This window comes from Leguminivora glycinivorella, chromosome 11 (genome assembly GCF_023078275.1).
Source record: "Leguminivora glycinivorella isolate SPB_JAAS2020 chromosome 11, LegGlyc_1.1, whole genome shotgun sequence".
Taxonomy (NCBI): domain Eukaryota; kingdom Metazoa; phylum Arthropoda; class Insecta; order Lepidoptera; family Tortricidae; genus Leguminivora; species Leguminivora glycinivorella.
The window spans coordinates 15603643-15622533 of record NC_062981.1 but is presented as its reverse complement, the minus strand read 5'-3'; the positions used below and the strand labels follow the sequence as shown (position 1 = coordinate 15622533).

Genomic DNA, 18891 nt, shown 5'->3' with positions numbered 1-18891 from the left:
TACTAGTTCGTTCTTTTAGGACATTTAGTACAGTAGTACACCGAGAGAGCGAGAGACAAATTGTGCTTATGGCGTACAGTAACGCTCGTTCGTAGTAGCCGAGAGCTGAACGGCCATTTTCGCGCGCTCTCGGTCCGAGTCAGTTGGTTTTAGTTCGGTTGCGGTCGGATCACACGGATCGCTTTGCTGTCATTGTCACTCCTCGGCTCTTCGCTCCCATTCTGTTGCGCGTGTGTGAGTGTACTAAATGTACTAAGAGAGCAGAATCATTTGGGAGTAGGTCGGTCTAGTACAGTGCAGGGAATCGTATCTTTTATACTATTAGTATACATGTCCTACACAAGCCCATAAAGAGAATCTAAATTATATTTTAAACTAAAAACCTCAAGGTTTGTCACATTATTAAAATGAGAAAATCCTAAACTTACCTAGCTTCAGTAGGTGGACAGTTACAAATTGCAGTAAGAGATGTGTAATTTTTCCAATAAGTTTTATACAAATGGAGTCAAACAGTTACAGATCTGGCGGTCTAATTTAACTTGCGTTCTCGCGTGAGTCCATACTAGAATTCGCCTTGGTGTATGAAATCTCGCGAGCAAGAACGCAAGTTGGAACGCTGGATTTCTGAAAATTGCGAAATCCTATAGAAATCGGGAAGCTAGTAATTAATGGCCACTTGAAAGTTACTCTCGTTTGTGGCTTTTCTAGCCCAAAGGACCATGGGCAGAAATGTCCCCACCCACCAACAGAAATGAAACATGTCTCATTTAATAGATCTTAGCAACCTGATGATTTTTAGGGTTCCGTACCAAAAAGGTACAACAGGAACCCTTATGGTGCGACTCTGTCCGTCTGTCACATTGTTAAATATCTCGAGAACTACTTATGCTATCGATATGAAATTTGGAATAGTTATAAACATTGTGAACCTCTACAAGTTGAAAGATTTTTTTTTTAAATTAATTAATATAAATGATAGAAAATGGCCAAAATGAAAGGGGGTCAAACTGAAAATTTCAAGTAACTAGGTCAAGTGGGGTATCGTTAGAAAGAGCTCAAACTGTACATATCAAAACTATTTTTTATAATTTTTTTGTTGTGGAAAAAAAATGTTTTTTGAAGGAAAATGTAAAAAAAAATACCGTTCCCCCCCCTTATCTCCGAAGTTTACCAACATAAATTTATGAAATTTTCACCAAACATGGCTATTATAATGAATATTACAGGAAAAATAAAATCGTACACGTATCTTGAAAACTTTTTTTTTAATTTATAAAAAACCTTTCAGATTTACATTTTCAATTTCAACACCCTTGCAGGTGTTTATTGTACCTGTATTTTTTAACACAATAACAATGAAATTACCTGCTTTCAAATAGAGGCAAAATGGTTAAAATCGGTTCACGCAATAAACAATTATTCTATAAAAATCATCTTCCATACTAGCTCGCGCGCATTAGTTTACTCAATTTGCCGATAGATGTCGCTGTACGTTGAACGCTCATTTCCTGATATAATGAGGTCGGTTCAGGAGCGTCCTTGCGACATGTCGTAAGTCGTAAACTATTGAAGTCGAATAGTCTTGATTTTATTTGGACGTTGTCTAACAATAAAATTGTATATTAAAATTAAAATTGTATATTACAATAACAAGTAATATGTGGGAAATTGAGTCTTGAGGGATTTAGTCAAATCTGTAGAGTTCTATGAATAACATTTTGATGATTCAACTATTGAAAGTTTGTACGGAACCCTCGGTGAGCGAGTCCGACTCGCACTTGACCGGTTTTTTTTACTATGACGAGGATCGCCATATGTATGAGGTTTTCTAGGAAAACCGTGTTTTGTTTTTACATATTTTTTGCTCATTGCATTGAAAGTTTTTGTTTTTTTATTGTACTAGTTGATTGATAAACAAGCATGCGGGGCTGCGTGATGGTAAACAGTCACCGGAGCCTATAGACGGATGTAACAACTCATTCTGTCCTAAATATATATTTGTGAAGTATTATTGTTAGTAACATAATATTTTTTCAACCTTCTCTTTGTAACTTTCAATGAGATGAGCAAAAAATATGTAAAAACAAAACACGGTTTTCCAAGAAAACCCCATACATAGGGCGATTCTCGTCATACTAAAAAATCATCAGTTTGCCAAGATCTATTAAATGAGACATGTTTCATGTCTGTTGGTGGGTGGGGACAGTGCCCATACAAATTTGCCCATGGTCCTTTATCATTAGATACATCTTGTATACTATACGATACGAAGAATACGAAATATAGCGGTCGAAATTTTTAATCGGCGCCCAAATTGACCATATATTTGGTAATATAATTTTATCAACGAAGGTTTTAGTCATACTAACATAAGCACAAATTAGAATTTAATGACTGTTCAGTGAGGTTCCTAAGAAGATTATGTATTGTCTAATCTAGTCAGATAATTATTTTTGTGAGTGATGCTTTACGATACCACCGATGTCGCCTTATGTATTGTGGTGCCTTCTAGTATAATAAATGGTGATATTTCATTATGGATCGCGTTTTATTTACTTGACTCCAGTTCGAAAAAAAGAATAGGATCAAATATTTAATCTTCCTCCTGTGTGGGGGAAGTCGGTAATAGTTAACAGTAGGTTGATGAAGTTCTTGTTCCACCTAGGCTTGTTATTTGACATGTAGAATTGTAATGGTATCTTGAACAAACAAAAGTACGGTCCTAAGTCTTATCTAATCATTACGTTTAGGAAAATGAAAAAGAAATGAAACTGATGCCAGTAATACATGTTTATTAACATAGCTCTATATACATTCATTGTAATTTGAAAATATAAATATACTATGTAGAAATTCACAAATTTCATAAAAACGTTGCTATAATAGAACATTAGGCTTGGTGTTTATCATTATTGCTGACGGTCCCGACGGTCTTATATTATTATGACCGATCAATACGGGCACATAAAAAAATAAACGCCACGTCGAACGAAAATCAGCAACACAGATCAATCGGTATCGCTCACACATTATTGCAATCTAATACATATCACAATCGATGCACTTATCATAAATAAATTATAAAATTGTCAACCGAGTCTGTTCAAAATTCATTAAGAGTACCATGTCAAAAGCCGACTCACTCGACGGTCACGCGGTCCACGGTGCTAAAACGCAAAAGTACCGAACGTTTTTAGACACAGCCTCACCGATAAGTCAACGGGTACGACACAGAAATCGTCTAACATGTCTTCTAAGAGTACATACACACTAAAGTTAACGTTCGCGCAGCGCACTCGGCGAGTCCGTTCGTTTGCGGGGGGCTAGTCGGCGTCGCCGTTGGGAACCAGCGGTTCCTCGTCCTCGTTGTAGTCGAGCGACAGCACGGAGGCGCGGCGGCGCTTGGCGGGCGCGCCGGCGGCGTCGCCGCGCGGGCTGTAGGCGCGCTTGTCGGGCGACAGCCGCGCGCCGTTCACCGCGCCGCCACCACCCCGCGCCGCGCGCAGCTCCTGCTGCAGGTACAGCACCGTGCTCTGCATGCCCTCCACGTCCTCGTCCAGCTCTTGTATAAAATCGTCCAGTTCTGAAAGTTAAAGCGGCCCGTTATATTGGTTACCTTACTTGTGAACGGGATTATTAGCACATGATAAAACCGAGACGTCACAATGAATTGAAGGGCAAAATTTACTACAAACATTTCAAGCCATGTATGGATCGGGGGGCCGATTTTTGAATCTCGGCCATTCGATTTCGTGAAATTCGTTCAATAATATCTCCACTACTAGCGATTTAAATTTTAATAACATAATCGAAATCGAGTGGTCATTACTACTAGTTTTAAAATTACTAGCCGTCCTTTTTCAAAAATAGCATTAGCAGACTTCCGAAAGGCGAATTCGTGCGTTCGAAATTCAAAAATCGATCCCCAGATGTTTAATTGAATCTAAAGACCTCTCAGGTCTCTGAAGCCCCAAGGGAAGATAATGACCTCTGAGCTAAGCGTTTCTTAACCGACTTCAAAAAAAAAGGAGGAGGTTCTCAATTCGACTGAATGTTTTTTTTTTTTTATTTTTTTTATTTTTTTGTATGTATGTTCCTCGATATCTCCGAGAATTGTGGACCGATTTTCAAAATTTTTTTTTTGATCGAACGGGTATAACCCCGAGATGGTCCCATTGGCACCAAGTCAGGGTCTGATGATGGGATCCTGGAGAAATCGAGGGAACTCTTCAAATGTTATAGGCACATGTAATGTTTTCAGTGTATTTTTCAAAGGTAAACCAGTATTTACGCCTGATGGTAATAATTTTTCTTAGCGCAAGTTTTTCACATGCTTTTGAAGTTCTGATTGTTGTTAGTTTACAATTCACAACTTCATTATAGTTTGAATTGTCGCACTTGGATTAGTATACATTTCTTACCTGATTGTGACTTTTTAACTTCTTCGCTAAAACTTTTTTGCAACGCGAGATCGCCCTCCAGTTTCGCTATTCGCCCACTCGACGTCATTCGCCCTAAATCTTCGTTCTCCTGATGTAACAGTCTACATTTTGCCATAAGTTTCTTCCCAGTATTCGAGTCTGGCGTGAATTTCCACGCTGATAATTCGTTCTGTGTCTCTTCTAGTCGAGTCTTAGTGGACGTTAGTTCTTGTTTTAACCTTAATATAAGTACGTTGACTGCCGGGTCTAGTAGCGTTGGTCGCCCGTTTAGACTTGCGTGTGATGATTTGAGCTCAGCAATTTGACTCTGAAAATTAATAATTGTTTGAGGTAATAGAGATGTCTTGTTGACCTATGGATAGGAGACAAATCGACTATGCATTCGGAATAATTGTTACTGCAATGAGGATACGTATGCGATAAGGCCAGATAAAGTATAATTAGATCGATATGGGGTTGTTACTCCCATCATTTACGTATCGCAACGCCTCTGGTGCGAGTTTTATTGAGTATGATTAATAGGAATGAATGTCAGTGGTTTTTAGGCCAACATAATTCAAGCAGGAATAGGTACTAATCATTGGCTCTCAGCTAACTTGCCATACCGTTTAGTCTTAAGAGGGCTTTCGTGTGAAAAACAGTGAAATCGCAACCGAGCGCTTGATCATACCGTGTGTGGTATCAAATTAAAGGGCTTTGCGAGTAGTTTACAAATATATATCACATTATATGGACTTTTTCTTCTTGGTCTAACAAAATATGAGAAAATGTCCAAAAGTGGTAATAAATTGTACCGGTGAAGGCTTGTTTTCAAATAATTGCCAAAAATAAATAATAGCAATTTATAATCACTAAATCACTAAGTAAACGTTGCAGATTAATTAAGTACAAAAATTACTTCGATGTGATGTAGATTTTCAAAGAAATTGTCACTTAATTTTAGGTAATTTCTGAAAAAAATTGAATTCGTCTTAGCCTCGTTTATTCTTTTTCAAAACCTTATAATAAAAATGTAATCTGAGAAGATTGTAGTACAGGATATACGAATTATAAATTTACCTGTTTTAGTATTCAAAATTGTCCAAATTTTACAAATAAGATCGACTAATTCAGCTCTATACGTGAGTTTTTCTAAACGTGCATTAGAGAAAAATTCATAATTAATTTAGTGAGTTAGTTTTCAAAAATCCAGTGTTATAAAAAACAAGATAATAAGATGCTCTAACTGAAACTTGAATTAAATAAATCTATGGGATAACGGAAAGTGTAATATTTCACCGACTAAAACTATCAATTTTACATTCTTTTGACGTTTTTTTTTAAAGCACCCTTAAGTATAGGTTAAGCTGGCTAACATTGGAACGCGCAAGTGGCTCCTTACACATAAGTATGAAATATAACAAAATTACAACACTTACAACATAATCTTGGATCTCCTGCTCTTTAGCAGCGAGCCGCCTAACAAGGACTTTCTCTCTATGTTGTGATTCTGCATATTGTTGTTTGATTTTATCTTCTACCTCTTTCGCCTTTTCCAAGCTACCTGAAGATGGTTTACAACAACATTAGTTACAGAGTTTACCTCTACATTCTTTAGGAATAAAATGTATGTGATACAAAAAATAATGGTTAGGTACTTTGTTAATTATGAGATAAATACTTAGGTAATAAAGGTACCTGTTTATAGTTATTTGTTATACAAGGGGGCAAAGTTGTATTTTAACGCCGAGTGTGGAATTGAAAAACGAGCAAATGAAAGGATTCTATAGTTGAACCACGAGCGAAGCGAGTGGTTCGAGAATAGAATCCTGAACTTGCGAGTTTTTTAACACACGAGAAGTAAAATACATTTGCACCTGAGTGTAACACAAAACTTTTCCCCTCACTATAGTGAGGAAACTACAACGCAAAAAATGCGTTTATCACTGCTTCCAGTAGTTCCGCAGGTGGTAAATCATCTTTATTACTAGATTCACCTACTTTTAACAATTTTAAAGCAGTTAATTTGACTTTATTCAAAGTCAAATTACTTTACCCACTAGTGGATAAAATGCGTTTTTACCCGCTGGTATTAAAGTACAAAACACGTGTTTCCGAGCTAGTGAGGGGAAAAAAATATAAACATGTTACGGTAGACAAAATTACATAAGTCCTGGACAATATTATAAAACAAGATTTTGGTACTAAATGAAAGTAAATTTCAATTTAAAATATGACACAATTATTTAGTAACTAAATATGTATATACTTTTTTGTTAGTTAATAATGATAAATATACATAAAATAAAAATCACTTTGTGAATTTGATTTTTAAGCCCTGAAGTAATTAAAAGCATGTATGTACATTTATATTCTGGTTAAAAAGTGCAACATAATGTGACTTTTGGTGGTAAATAAACATAAAAAATACGATATCAAATAAAATTAAGAAAATTCAAAATTTTAAAATATTCATCGCATAATATGATTGGTGAAACTATTTTAAAATTCAGAACATTCTATGATCCAAAAGAAATGACATTGTCCTTAAATATTTTGTAGCAGTAATACAATAATCGACAACACCTTAACAAATTCACAGTAATCTGTTTTTCTGCCATCTTATGTCTTAAACCACACAAACTTTTGGTTGTTATAAGAAACTTAGTAGGGTTTACAACATAAAAAGGCAGTACTTATAGTAAAGCTGAATATCGATAATAAAACATCAATATTTAAAGGAAACTTGCCTGCCTACTTTAGATTTTTTTATTTATTACTTATTCCTCTCTCTCCTAATTTTCGTCTCTAAACATAATACATTTTTTTTACAACCAAACCAGTGCTCTATCGTCTGATTTTTGTTTATACTCTTATTAAATTTAGTCAAATGATCAGAAAAACTCAAATAAAAGGGTATAGCTAAGGTTAACACATTCACTGCCAGTAGGTATGATTTAGTACGAAAATGAACACAAGGTACTATCAACTGCAAAAGTGCACGGCGAATTTACCAAAGAATTCATTCACAATTTCTCCATGCACTTTTGCAGCTGATAGTACATATGTGTCGCTGGTAGAGAATGTGTTAATATCTATCAAATTGCATAAAAAAAATTCAATATTCAAATAAGTACATGGGGTCTGTTTGTATACAGAAGTGGTCATCCACTTTTTAACTAGGCTGCTCTCTTACACTTAAATATAAATGTAAAAAAACAGCTTTCTCATTAAGAGGGTTTTCTATCTCTAATCATACATGTAGATAGGTATATATAACAAGTATGAAAGTATTCACAAGAAACTAATAAACATTATTCAAGAAAAGAAATGGTAGGTAATTTCTGGGATCTACAAGTTCCCTTTAGAATGATGATGACAGCATTGGTATTATAAGTTGCACTAATTCATTAGTATTAAAAAAAAAAATTTCTTTAACTCCTCCTTTGTAAGAGAAAGAGATGCAACTACTGCTCTTTGCTAAATAAATCCAATTTGGAGACTACTAGTAAGAAAAATTCACTTCTCCCAGGTTGTATCTTCCTCAGCTATAGCTATAGCTGTGGCACAGATTATTAATAAGTTACTAACGTAACAGATCCTTCACTTGCCCGCAAAACGACAAATGCCTACGATTTATTTAACTAATACTAATAAGTTACTTCGTAAAACTCAGAAGAATAGTAGGTACGTGCCACGCCACTACACAGGCGGGCGCGTGGCGCCTCTCAGCCACTTCTTGTTACCTCGAGGCAACTGCTAGCGGGTCCACGAGCGAGTGACGTAGGCCTGGCTGTGGCTATGGTTATATTGGATCAATTGGATGTGAACATGTTGATTATCATTGTAAACATGACACATATAAGGAAAATAAGAATGCAGCCATTTAGTGACCAACAGATATGTTACAGTCGGGTATTTACAATCCATTGTTAGAAAGATGTGCCATCGCACTCAACTTGTTTAATTTATAAAAAATACATGCATGTCAAAAACAAGACAACAAAAATAAAATCCAGCTGTACAGTGCCATCTGGTTTGAAGCAAAAAATGTCATACAATTAATACAACTCTAGTACAAACGAACCTCTATTTAAAATATTGCACATATTGAGTTCGTGAATGGTTCAAAATATACATATAAAAAAAAGGATTATGTTGATATAACAGTAGACTCCAAATTTCTTTAACCTTCTGTATACTCTTAACTTCATGTCAAACAAAACCAGTTGGACTTCAGTTTTCGTTAAAGGTAAATGTAATGATAAAAATTTTGACCACAGTATACAAAGTTCTTTTAACACATTCACTACCAGACAATAAATGGCGCACTATATCAGAAACCGCTTGTAATTTACAACCGCCCGCTTGAGTATGGCGCTGGCATCTGAGCAAAGTTCTCGAGTGCCCACCAGGCAGGTGTCAAAGCATGTGCGGATGCGGTCATGAGGGTCATGACCCCCCTGGAGCCTAGGTTGGCCATACAAATAGACCACGTGACCCCCCCCCCCCGGGCACGAAGCTGAATCCGCGCTTGTGCCAAAGTGTTAAATGTTCATAAAGATTGTTGGGTTTCTTTAGGGACAATTTGTAATAACATTTTTTTATAGCAGTAGCACTTTACACAACTAGCAAAGTTGCATCTGTTTCTTAAAAATAAAGAAGTATGTTGATTTTCAATCTTAGAACAAATTAAATTATACTCATAGAAAATAATTTAATTTGTATAGTTGCACTATTATTAAAATTAAACGATCAACTGAAATATTGTATATAAATACAAAGAAAAAATGACCAAGGCCTCCCAAGTGTCCAAAGCTGGATTTTTTGTGGTTCAGGCATCCGTCGGGAAATGGAGGATGCCAGTTCAAATCCACTTTTGGACACTTGGAGCCCTTAAAGGTCTTGGTATTTTTTTCTTTTTTATGACATTTATTTCAGTTTTTATTTTCATCTTAATTCATATGGGTTGGTATGTCTAACTCAGGCAAACATTGTAGATTTTTGGAGTAAAAATCTCATGAAGTTCAGTTATCATAAAATTAATTGGATTTTTTTAAAACTGATAAAATCCATGTTTGTCTGAATTATTAAATTATGTAGTTAATATTTGCTTTATTGAAGCAAAACTAATTTTGAAACTTGAATGAAATTTCTGATATCTCACTCAAACTTCTGTCTATCCTGAGAAGCAATATTTGTGCAACATGATTTAAAATGCACCTCTTAACTAAAACAAATTGTTTACACAAGTGCTTATTAGCATGCAGGACAGATTTAAAGAAATGCTTCATGTAAGACTGACCTTCTATATTCAGTCATGTTCTAGAAAAAGGAATGCTCCTGCGACTAAATTAGTTTGTGTCCCATTTAATGAATGGTTGTTGGGAACAGACACATTCATATGGAACAATCACATTCATTCATGGCAGGGCATATAGGGAATGCACAAAATACAAATTTATTTGGCAACAACCCAGAAATGTCAATTACAGGGTACCTTGTTTTGTTCCAGAACTTTAAAAGAAGGAAGGTCAGCCTTAATATACTACTAAATTTATAGTATAAATAAACAATATCTTAGTGAAATTTGACAATTGGTATCACAAATTAAAATAATGTTGAATCAAGTGACATTTACAATAACATTTGGAGATAAGAAATAAATATACAAACAAATAAAGCTTGTAAGTACCAAATAATCTTATAAATAGAGCAAAAGAAGAAAAGAAAATCATATTTACTTTTTCATGTGAACATAAATCAGATGAATCGGCACCAGGAGCCCCGAAGGCTGCCATCTTGGACAGAGTGAAAGCACTAAAACACTGGCACAGCTCCGGCTTGCGGAGAGCACTAGACCTCAGGTCGCCTACACCATGACCATTGTAAGCACTTCCACTGAACACTCCACTGCTAACACAGGACACCATCTTCTGAACCACCTTGTTTAAACTTAAAACACCTATATACTCCCTTGTACCACAATTTTTCAGCATAACATTCCAATTTCACAGTAACATTTTCATTTAACATGTGTCATAACAGTATCACTAGAATTTTAGTTAAAGCATTGTCGATATACAGAAGAACTAAGTAATGTTTGCACATAAACAATCCGCGGGCGGATCACAGGCCGACCGCGACGCTACCAAGCCGATGAAACTGTCGTAAATACCTTCCAGCTGCTTGTTCAAAGTTTCGAGGTGGTCAATGTATGAGTCCTGCGAGGCCCACGCGGACCGAAGCGTCTCCGCGGCAGCGGCTTCGAGTTGGTGCGCGGTCAACACAACGCGCGCGGCGCTCGCCCCGCCGGTGCTCGGTGACGCCGCCGCCGACTCGCCATGCCGCTCCGACTCCTCGGACATTGCACTCTTACAAAAACGTTTAGAGGGCTTTTCGACTGAAACCAAATAACTGCTGTTAACGCCGCAAATTGAACACTCATTTGCATTTGGCCGCCGTTATCAGAAACCTGGAATTGACTTTCATATACAACGAGAGGAGCTAACAGACGAAGTACTTACACTTTTTAAGCGTTAAACATAAAACTGTGAAGAAAAACTATACATTAGTTATTATTTTATCATTTAAATCGTAATTGAAATAAAAAATTACGAGGACACCGAACGGTACTCTATAGACGCCATTTTATCACGTAGCACTATAATGTTGCCATGCCAGATTGCCGACATTTAAAAAGTCAATGATGTTGTGCATTACAATTTGTTATCTTTTCGGAATTACACTAATTAATAAACAGGGACTTCTATTGAGACGACTGATAGAATCTATTCAAAAAATATAATTCAAATAATTTTTTAATAAAAAATTTTTAAATTTTATTTAAAAACTGTTTTTTTTTACCACTAGCAACACTGTTGTTAAACAGTATTTATTTTTATCGCCATCTATCTCAAAACCTAAAAATTGATTTGGAATGGACAGTGGCTAGTGTTAACCTATCGCCTAAAATACCAATAGATGGCGCTCTGAACCATATCAGTAGTACAGTCAACAGCAAAAGAAACTGATGAAATAGGGTCCTAAAACAATATACATATTATAAGTCGACATCCATGTTACGCAATCAACCGATCGCGTCATGTGTCAAATTGGTATAGAGATCCACCGGGGTGCCTTGGAAACGTCTCTTAAGGGCATCGTTATACTATGTGCTAGTCTGGTGCTAGGTAGGGGGGTAGGGTAGGGTAGGGTAGTTTGATCCTCAAGGCCGCAGATATACTGATAGATGATATACCTACCTAATAACGACAACTTATAACACGACACTTTCCTGCTTTTCTGGGAAGTTTCAGTCTTTTGCAATTTTTTTTTTCTTTACTACATTTTAAGCTTAAATTTATTTCACCCTCCTTCCTTCCTCCTCTTTCCTTTTTGGCTTGGGGCCACACCAACCATACTAACCACTAGTCTGTTTGGAAAGAGAAGAACAGACTCCATCTCCATACTTACTCATAAGCAATTTACTACGGCACTAATTAGTTCTCTTTATCTTTCGTTGTGACATTCAGAGTTAGTTGCGCCCCTAGAATAATTTTAGACTTTTTAACCCCCGACGCAAAAACGACGGGGTGCTATAAGTTTGACGTGTCTGTCTGTGTGTATGCCTGGCTGTCTGTCTGTTTGTCTGTCTGTCTGTGTGTGTGTCTCTCTGTGGCAGCGTAGCTCTCGAACGGATGAACCGATTTTGATTTAATTTTTTTTGTCTGAAAGCTGAGTTAGTTAGGAGTGTTCTTAGCCATGTTTCGTGAAAATCGGTCCACTATGTCGCGGTCGGGGGTTTTTTCAAAATTTTAATTTTGTGGTTAGGTTGTGGGTAAGTACTTATTTGTACTTTTTATGTTTAGTGTAGTTCTTAGTTGTAATTCGATATTTAGAGACCTTCTACATCTCTAATTAATTGTAGTAGAGTTAAATACTTTAGTTAGAACTTAGATTTAGTAGTATCAGTTGTCATTTCAATTCAATTTTAAATCTTTTCTAAATATATATATGTACATATACATGTGACGTGTAAAAGTGCCCTGTGGCATATTTGCTGAATAAATGATTTTGATTTTGATTTTTAGATTTCGAATACTTAAACAAAAATTTGTGACACAAAGGGTTAATCCTAGAGCCTACTGCCAGTCAAATTAGAGTTTTTTCGAAGAATTAGTTAGATTATGGAATGGTGCGCTTTTTTGTTCTCAATATTAGTATGAGGGGTAATCAACATAACAGCTTATACTTAGATTAGGTAGGTATCTAAGGATCGAAATGAAATATTAGCAATATATTTTTATATTTTAATTATCTTACTCATCATCTAATAGATAATCAACATTTTAATTAAGTAATATAATTAATGTTTAACATTAATTGAGCTTAGATTATTTCTATACAGTTATAAATATATATCAACTAAGTAAATATTCTAAAAGTGTGCCCATTTGAGCAACCTAAGCAAGTCAGACATATAATATTGCTCGTACCGATGCGATGCCGCTCAAATAGGGACACCTCTTAACAATTGAACATGTTACATCACAATATGTACAATATTAAGATTGTCTTTTGTTCTGACGAAATGTCAATAGGGTCTCCACACTTGGTCCTGATTGCCACCGTAAAGTCCATGTTTCGCTTCATCATTGCTCTCGCAACTTGGAACTAGCCCGCTGGCTTCACCGCCCTGTAGTTCAGCCGTTATAGAAATACCGCCATCTATATCACTAATTTTGATGTCTGTGGGTATTGTGTACTGTTCTAAGTTATGTTTATCGCCTGCGCTGTGTAAATGTACGTGTATTTGGTTCTGATTTACAGTTGAATAGAGGTTGGGTAGGAGCATCTGTGGGTTCGAGTTTATGTAGGGTGTGTGCGATTGTAGACAGGATGGATTGTTATTTATGTTGTTGTATTGGTAGTTGTTGAAGTTGTAGTTGTTCGTGGGCCAGGAGTTGTAGTAGTTGGGGTCGTAGCGTTGCGAGGTGGTGGGGTTGAGCTCGGTTAGAGCGCCCGCGCCGCTCGGGCTTCCTTTTACGAAGCCGGAGCTGGGGGATTGGAAGCCGCTGTAGTCACTGTGAGGTAGGGGGAGGTCTTGAAGAACTGTGGACAAAAATAATTGATTAATTATTTGTATTGCACATTTTTTAGAGGAGGATTATCGAATGATCTGTACACCCCACATTGTTTATGGTCTCTATGAGACACTAACTCTATATATATCTGTGGTTAGCTGTCACTGCTCTCTTGATTCTCCTCCGCTGAGCCAACAATATGGCTCCTATATTTTTACATTAAATCGTAGTTAATCCATAATACGAATATTATAATCTGACACACAATGTGATGTTTTCAATATATAAACAATATTAAAAACTGCATTGGCTGGATTTTGGGTGTTTCACTTAATCTCATGTAAGTACCAACCATTCTTTATATTTCACATGTCGGCAGCGACGCAAATTCACTGCGCCCTTCGTCTGCTATTAAGGATTGATTCTTGCGTTACTTATAACAAATTATTTAACTAAGTAGGTTTAGGGTCTTAAGATTTACCGGATATGTAGACCCTGACCACCTTTTCGTTTTTGCCAAGCTCCCGATATTTTGACGCAGTTACATGCATCATCGTAACCCGTAACCAATATTGATTGGTCAGAAGAGTATATGAGTATATTGACGACCGGTTTGACTCAGTCGGTAGTGACCCTGCCTGCTAAGCCGCGGTCCCGGGTTCGAATCCCGGTAAGGGTATTTATTTGTGTGATGAGCACAAATCTTTGTTCCTGAGTGGTGGGTGTTTTCTATGTATATAAGTATGTATTTATCTATTTAAGTATGTTTATCGTCGCTTAGCACCCATAGTACAAGCGTTGCTTAGTTTGGGGCTAAGTTGATCTGTGTAAGGTGTCCCCAATATTTGTTATATTTATTAAAAAAAAATATAAGTGCGTTTTCACATTATCCGATCCGATATCGGATGTAGAAAGGATTTCAAAGGCAAAAATCCAACATGGCGGCTTAAATATGAGATATCGGTCCTACATCCGATATCGGATCGGATAATGTGAAAACGCACTAAGCCAGGCTGGGTTTACGGTATGCAACAGTTATAGGGTAGGAGTATCCCGTGTTTTACCTCTGGCCTCACGTGTCTGTACCCCAATGAACATAGAAGATATGTGTCTGGAAGTGATATGTACCTGTAGGTATATGTATCGCTGGCTCAGGCTTGTAATAGGTAGGCTGTAGAGTCCCATAGGCTGGGTACACGGCGGCAGTTGAGGAGTACCCTGTGTTCCATTCGCTGGCTCCAAGGATGTTGCCGCCCGTTTCTGAAAAAAAAAGAAACTCGTGTTACTAAAGAAGTGTAGGTAGAGAGATAAAATCTGTAATTAAAAAAAAAGTCTGTTGACTTAGAACAATTAGGCATTTTAAATAAAACTAAATAAGTATTAAGTTCCGGTATTAAATACAATATACCTTTAAATTATCTGTGGCATTAACATTAATAATTGTTGTTCCACTGAATACTATAATAACTACCCAAAGGAAAACTTTACAAGAATCACACATAATTTCTGAATTCAACGTTGAAAAAGTTCCATCAAGTGTTCTCCTCCAATTTTACGAATTAACTATCCAATCGGACCGACCAGTTCTGAAAAGTAGTAAGTTCGCGTTCTTGCAAGAAGTTCCTTTAATTACAAATTTTCATTAACATAGAAGAATTAAGTATTCTAATACTAATTGAACACTCCTAATAATCGAGAATAAAATTGATTGTTTTGTGAACACACGAACTGACGATTTATGGTCGGGTAAATCAATCGGTTATTGTCAAAACTCATCACTATGGAAGTCACGCGACTGGGCTTATTCCGGCTTGGACCGCTGAATTTCCCGCTTTATCTTAACGTACCTAAAGTGAAACAAGAGAAAATGCACATTATCTAAAAGTGTACACATAAGTTTAATACATACTTAATAAGACTTATATTGACCGTGGGATATAAACCGTGATTACCTTTTTGATTTACATACTTTATGTTTGAGTGTGACATTCATATGTAAACAAATTAGTTAAACAAGTATGTAGAATTTACAATTACGCAAAAATCCTGATAGACACGGGGAATAAACCTAGATCATAATCAAGTAAACGAACTTAATTTATACAACGCAAGCGTAGTTGACTACTCATACATTAGGAACCATAGGAACATGCGTAAAGTACTCACACCATATAAATATAAACATGGAAATAAAGCTAACAAATTTCCCGATTAGCACACACTGCTAGGTAGACATGAGTAGAATTAAAATCCTACTAACAGAGAGGTAAACAAAAGATTACAAAGTAAACAGTGCTGCCGTGGTACAGTCCCCGACCGGTGTTACCCGTTTACGGACCTAATACTACGAGTGAGTGGGTGTAGCTGGGAATGCCGCTGATTCATACACATCACACACACGACAATTCTAACTTACGAGTACACTTATATCGTTACCACATCTAAAAGAATATCATTCAGATATCGGATAATACAGCTCGTGCTTGTAAGAAGTTGTATTAGCACAAAAGAGACGCACGATGACAATCTTTCGGATGTCGATGTCGTTCTGTGCCGGTGTATGTTTGAATGGGCTTGTTAGTCATCGAGGTCGGACATTGCCGAATCTTGTTTATTGGTGAAATTCGCTTGTCAGGGTTATGATACGCAATTTTTAGAGTTAGATACGGTCATGGTTTGCTGACGAATCACGTGACGTTCACTGAGAGGATATGTAAACAGTATCTAAATTGTGAATAAAAGATTGTTAAATAGTTACTAAATATCCAGAGGCACTAAGTCAAGATACGATACAATACCTAATGTTTTTAATAACTTTTTTCACGTGAGAATAATCACGTCTTAGACACAATTTAGATCAGCCGTACGCTCTACTCGTACAGACACTAAGCCCCAATCAATTAGGTTTGACGTCATCTTGCGCGGGAGTACAACAAACGGAAACCTGCGTAACCTGCGCAAGGGCAACGTACGCAATGTCGTATCTTACTCACCAGATAAATTAAAATATCAACTGTAACTCTACTGCGTAAGATCCATTTAAAATGTGAGCAAAACGACGTGATAAGAGGGAGTGCTGACTCTTGGTGTCAATGAGCGCTGCGCTCCTGACTAATAAGATTTGATGTCGTGGACGAAACGCTATGGTAATGAGTAAGTACCAAGCTTTGTATGTATATTTGCGGTACATGTCTCGTGACACGTACACACGCCCTTACTGGCATTAATAAAGAAAAAATCCCATTTAAATTGGGATTTTCGAAGGACAATGGATTTTTGTTACTTGTGTCTGAATTCCGCTTTCACTTGTTTTTTGTAAAGTAATGTGACATGCATTGTATTGTACTTTAAGCATGTTATTTGCCAAACAATATTTTGATTGTATGTGTACTTTCGATATGCTAAAACAACTGTTCAGGGATAATTGTGTGTTACGTATGTGTTAATACACTTATTATCTACCTTACCTACATTGTAGCTTGGTATACATATACCCGATTTAGTAGTGTATGCAAAGCTACATTATCTTTAGGGAAAGAATTATAGGAAGGTAAAAGTCACATTAAAAACTTCCTGTTTTTGACATTCCATAATTACATGTGGGTATCAAAAATATGTATAGTTTTTAACTATACAGTTATATATACATATATATTAATATAAGCAGGTATGCTGAGCAATTGCATTTGTAAATCATTTGACAAAAAATACTATAGCGGTTTGTGGTAAAAATGTGTCAAGCATCGAACTAAAGAGGTGCTAATATTTTGTTTACACACTTACTTATAGGCTCGCCGTAATATATGGCAAATTCATTTAATTACTACAACATGCGGTTTCTCACAAGTGACAACTCGTTATTTATTCAACTTAATATGAGTCAGAAAAACCAGCATTAACTGAACTTGACAACCATAACAAATATACGTAGTCAGAGTTCAGTAATATTTTAGTCTATGTAGATCATATATGTATTACATCACTGACGTAGATATACATATATAGAGGTAATTCCCACGTTTGCAGAAACGCATAGATTATGATTAGACTGTTTAATGGTAAATGAGAAACCTGTTATACGGAAATAACTTGTGATTAAACAATGAGACTTGAAACATACAGGGTTTTACGAGGATTTAGAAATCACGAAGGGGGTTTATTGGCACGAGATGATGGGGATTCTCGATATTTCTTATATAGGTCCTTTATATAATCACCTGCAAGCATTCCATACCTACACATCTATCATATACATAGTATACCTACATATGTATCTAGGTAAAAGTAAGCAACTCTTAAGTCCGTTTTCAAGTGGTCCGATCCGATATCGGATGTAGAACCAAGCTAGAAATGGATAAGGTCATCAATTTTGAATGACTGACCTTGAGATTTCATTTGGAAAGTAAATCTTTGCGTTTGCGATTTCAGTATTGCTCTCTTCATAAATGTTGGCCTTCGAAAAAGGTACCTATATGATCACTCCAAAATATTGCAGGTCGTGTGTTGGCTGTAGGCGCCATGCGCCAATATTACCTAAGACCCATTTTTTAGGAAAGTAATTCCACATCCTATTATTAAATTTATTTACTGAGCGGTAGCGAAAGTACCTAAGGTAACGATGGGTTCGTTACCTTAGGTACTTTCGCTGGACCTAGAATCGGATGAGAAATGTGACCTGCCTGACCTGACCAAGAAGCGTTTTTGCCCAAGCCACAGCACAGTATAATAAAGAGAACTATCGTACAGTATGGCCACTCCCGCTCCCCGCTGAAAGTGCGGCCCACCCCCTCTCGGTTAGCTTAGCTCACAGTTACCGCCTGTCAAAAACGAGAACAGTCGACCTGTCATATTTCACTCATACAAGCATAGTACCCGTCCACCACCACGAGCTTAGACTGTGTGCTAGGAACGCGATGCTTTCATGTATTTGATCGCCAGTGTCCGAAGTGTGCCCAAGCTGAAACTGATAATTACTTATACAACTTTTTTTTTTTAGAATTATGAATTTTAAGACTGTCTGTTGCCGGCCTTAGGCATCTTTCTCTTTAGTAATTCCTTATCTCTTTAGATATTAATCGTCTTTGAGTATCCTTAACCACTGGAATAACTATCAGGATAACTTTATCATTAATTTATTATTCGCGCCTAAACAAAGACTCGCGGTTAAATAGTGGTTTTATAAATTACAAAATGTCCGCTTCTTTGTTTCACGTATCAGTAAGTACGATGGGTGAATCATGGTAACGTCAAATATTTACTCATTCATTTAATTACCAATATTATTATAAAGTCTTGTTGCCTTTTAATTAAAGGATTGTGTTTCATTGTTTAATTAAACTTGGTTGATAGATATCGAGGAATTTACTGAAATTAGCTATAAAATT

At 36.5% G+C, this 18891-nt stretch overlaps 2 protein-coding genes across 4 annotated transcripts in view; both read right to left on the bottom strand.

Moving 5' to 3' along the window:
• Positions 1 to 2775: 2775 nt before the first annotated feature.
• LOC125231222 (pre-mRNA-splicing regulator female-lethal(2)D) lies at positions 2776 to 11076 on the bottom strand. Its single transcript, XM_048136601.1, has 5 exons — positions 10949 to 11076; positions 10600 to 10824; positions 5861 to 5985; positions 4422 to 4749; positions 2776 to 3583 (listed from the first exon to the last, which is right to left on the bottom strand). Exons 2-5 carry the CDS (start codon positions 10787 to 10789, stop codon positions 3324 to 3326), a joined length of 903 nt encoding a protein of 300 aa, XP_047992558.1. The 5' UTR covers positions 10790 to 10824; positions 10949 to 11076; the 3' UTR covers positions 2776 to 3323.
• Positions 11077 to 12719: 1643 nt separating this feature from the next.
• The window catches only part of LOC125231265 (protein lozenge-like), a 102347-nt gene continuing 96175 nt past the window's right edge, over positions 12720 to 18891 (bottom strand). For all 3 annotated transcript variants that reach the window (XM_048136659.1, XM_048136661.1, XM_048136660.1), the window contains 2 exons: positions 14636 to 14767; positions 12720 to 13535 (listed from right to left, as the gene is read on the bottom strand). In XM_048136659.1, coding sequence (XP_047992616.1) covers positions 13018 to 13535; positions 14636 to 14767 — 650 coding nt within the window. In that variant the 3' untranslated portion in view covers positions 12720 to 13017. The remainder of the gene's footprint in view (positions 13536 to 14635; positions 14768 to 18891) is intronic.

Excerpts from the sequence above, each read along its gene's own strand:
- LOC125231222 (XM_048136601.1), bottom strand. The coding sequence starts at position 10,789 with ATGTCCGAGGAGTCGGAGCGGCATGGCGAGTCGGCGGCGGCGTCACCG. Across the intron at positions 5,986-10,599 it reads TTTGAACAAGCAGCTGGAAG|GTAGCTTGGAAAAGGCGAAA; the intron begins GTATTTACGACA and ends AACCATCTTCAG. Across the intron at positions 4,750-5,860 it reads AGGAGATCCAAGATTATGTT|AGTCAAATTGCTGAGCTCAA; the intron begins GTAAGTGTTGTA and ends ATTAATTTTCAG.